This window comes from Enhydra lutris, unplaced genomic scaffold (genome assembly GCF_002288905.1).
Source record: "Enhydra lutris kenyoni isolate GAN:26980312 unplaced genomic scaffold, ASM228890v2 scaffoldscaffold37, whole genome shotgun sequence".
Classification (NCBI taxonomy): Eukaryota; Metazoa; Chordata; class Mammalia; order Carnivora; family Mustelidae; genus Enhydra; species Enhydra lutris.
The window spans coordinates 27,091,874-27,095,142 of record NW_019154121.1 but is presented as its reverse complement, the minus strand read 5'-3'; the positions used below and the strand labels follow the sequence as shown (position 1 = coordinate 27,095,142).

The 3,269-nt window shown below is 45.8% G+C and overlaps 1 protein-coding gene across 1 annotated transcript in view; it reads left to right on the top strand.

Moving 5' to 3' along the window:
* Positions 1-2,466, top strand: part of LOC111154394 (protein kinase AMP-activated non-catalytic subunit gamma 2) — a 246,557-nt gene extending 244,091 nt beyond the window's left edge. Inside the window, 1 exon segment of the mRNA XM_022513935.1 lies at positions 1,345-2,466. Coding sequence (XP_022369643.1) covers positions 1,345-1,376 — 32 coding nt within the window. The 3' untranslated portion in view covers positions 1,377-2,466.
* The last annotated feature ends 803 nt before the right edge of the window (positions 2,467-3,269 follow it).

Here is a 3,269-nt window from a genome sequence, read left to right as displayed (position 1 = left end):
GTCTCCTGTGCAGACCACTGCCCCTGTCTCCAGGCCAACAGCAAGGCTGTTTCACTTTCTTATCATTCATGTGTTCACTGGAGTAGCACTTTTTTTTTTTAAGTTTATTTGAGTAATCTACACCCAACTTGGGGCTCCAGCTAATGGCCCCAAGACCAAGGGTCGCATGCCCTTCTGACTGAGCCAGCCAGGTAACCCTGGAGTAACACTTTTAATTTTCTTCAAGAATTTTTCCTTTGCCTTGACAGCTTGGCTCACTGGTTAAAGAAGCCTGGCTTTCAACATGCCTTTCTCACACTAAGCTTAATCATTTCTAGCTTTTGATATAAAGTGAAAGATACATGACTGACTGTTCCTTTCACTTGAACACTAAAGACAATTGTAGGGTTGTTAATTGGCCTGATTTCAGTATTGTTGTGTGTCAGGGACAAGGGAGGCTGGAGGAGAGGGAGAGAGAGATCGGGGAATGGCTGGTCAGTGGAGCAGGCAGAACACAGGCATTTATTAAGCTGCTTTCTTATGTGTGTGTGGTTCCTGAGGCCAGCAATTACAGTAGTGACGTCAGAGATCACTGAGGGGCGCCTGGATGGCTCAGTTGGCTAGGCTCGGGTCATGATCTCATGGGTCATGGGATCAGGTCGCACACTGGGCTGCGTGCTCAGCGGGGAGTTTGCTTCGTAGATTCTCTTCCTCTGCCCCTCCCCTCCTTCAACCACCTCTTTCTCTCTCTCAAAATAAATAAATCTTAAAAAAGTCACTGATCACAGATCACCGTAACAGGTAAAATAATAAGAAACTTTGAAAGGCAGTGAGAATTACAAAAATGTGACCGGGACGCAGAACAAATTCTGTTCGGCCAGCAGCACCAGTAGACTGGCCTGATGTAGGGTTGCTGCAGACCTTCAAGGCAAGAACAAATTCATGGGCAGAGTGCAGGGAAGCGAAGCACGAGGGAGGGGGCACACCTCCGGGGCAGCAGTACTGTGCAGCACCCTCACTAAAACACGTGTTCCTTCTTTTAAAAATTCTAGCAGTTCCACTGTTAGCACCGCTTGTCTCTTTTTCGAACTAAGTCTTGCATACTTAGGCTTCTGACATGTAACACAGATTCGGAGTGGGCTGCTGTGGCGGCAGATGGTCTGTGAGGCGCTTGGAGCCACCTGCTCATCTCCTGTCCCCGGCTCCCAACTTCTGGAACATTCTTCTAAGGCATTGCAGAATATGGGTGAAGACCACCAAGCCGGGGTCAGGGGGGTGGGACCACTGCTCCTGTGTGTAAGACAGGCCCAGCTGCGACATACCTTTCCTTTCCTTTGAGACTGTCATTTCTCCATCTACCAACAGGTGCCAAACAGAAGGAGGCGGAAGCAGAATGACCAGTGTGAGTGGAGAAGCCCTTAGAGGAGAACCTGAACAGAGATTTTGGGTCACGCTTTGCCTCATGAACACTGACCGTGACAGAAGACAGTCAAATGGCTGAGAATGTATATCAGGGTTTAGTGATGGGTATTTTTTCCAGTGATACTGAAACTGAGCATAAGAAACAGAGTTTATGTGTTTGAAGATTCAGGCTTGCATTAAAAGACTGTTTTCAGACCTTTGTCTGAACAATTTCAAGTGCTGTATGTTATTAAAGTGCACTGTGTCCTGAAATTTTTCTTATTTTTAATTTCAAAGAATTCACTGGTCTGTAACAGGTAATACGACATAAGGCGAGTGCATGGCCTTTTCAGACCTAGTGCCTTATGTCAGAACACGCGTATGTCATCACTGCGGCCCATGGCGGCTGGAGCCACACGGTGCTGGGGCGCGAAAGTCTTTGGACCTTTACCAAATCAGTTTGTTTTCATTAGATTTGTCGAACAGTTGTAATTTGGATATAAATACTTTATAAAACTTTAATGACAGTTTTACGTTGAAGTGTCTGTTCTGAACTATAATGTAAACAAAACTGCTTTACAACAGCTTTATTTATTTCTACTTTCATGCGATTTTTTACACCTCGTGGTGGGGAAGCTTCACTGTACCCATTAAGAAACCATTGGTTGTTATTTTCAAATGGCAGATTTCTCATTTTGGTTTGGATCTGGAGGGGATAGGACTTCGGAAAGAGCCACTGCTAGGTTTTAAAAGCTGAAGTGTCTGAAAGCACGTGTGGAGACCTGCTCTGCTAGACTGGAAACAGGCAGCGGTTAGGAGGAAACAAAAGTGCCGGGAAGATGTCTATTTTTTTCTTGTGTATTGAAATGTAAAATCATGATGTTTGTATGACTGCTGATGCGATTGTTTTTGTAAATTTTATTGTGGCATATACAGTATTGTCATATGGTCGAAAAGAAACACAGTGTTTCCTAATGTAAGTGCTCTGAAAATGTCGACACTGTATATATATATATGAGTATAGTTTGATTTTTTGTTTTGGGGTTTTTTTTTTTGGCAGATCGGAAAATTAAAATAAATCTTATTATCGACTGCTTTGTTAAAGAAGTTCTTTAAAATGCCATGTCTTTCAGCACATACGAAAACTCTACACGCAGTTTCCCCTTTAGCTCTCTCTCCCCAAATGAAGAACATGAATTCTCAAAGATCATCAGAAAGAAAAAACCCTCATGACTTGATTCACAAACGCTACCTCTCCGTTCTTAAACACAATATATTTAATGAGAAACTGACGGGCAGATTCCACGTGCCGAGCTGTCACTTTGTTCATCTCCTCAGAGGCCAAGTACGAGAGCATACGTCTCTGTTTCCCTGTGGAAAAACTGCGGTCGCGACTCAGGTCAATGGTAATATTTGGGAGAAGGGAAAAGGCACAAAGCTCCTATGACACAGTTTTGGAAGCCAAACCTCCGTTTTCAGCCCAGCCCAGTCTGCGGGTGCACACGAGTGTGCACAGGCTGCACCACGCGTGGACGTGTGACGCATATATATTCTGCTTTGGAACATAGTTCGGGGCCCTTCACAGAGACGTGTTAACATGTCTTCTCCCACAGGCGCACTCCCATCCAGCAGCCTCCAGCCGAAGGGGAGGGCATGGGGCTGTGCAAACGTGCCCGGCCCCGCACGAGAGCTCGGGATACACCTGCAAGGGTCAGCTCCGCGCCCCAGCCGGAGAGGCACAGCCACCTACCGACGGGGGGGGGGGGGCTGTTATCTTGGAGTTGTTTCCAGTAAGTGATAAAAGATCAGGTTCTGCTAAGTGTCCTCTCCGTGCCCTTCTAGAAAGAAGGAAGAGTGGCACTTGAGCCAGATGAAGGAAGGATTCTAAG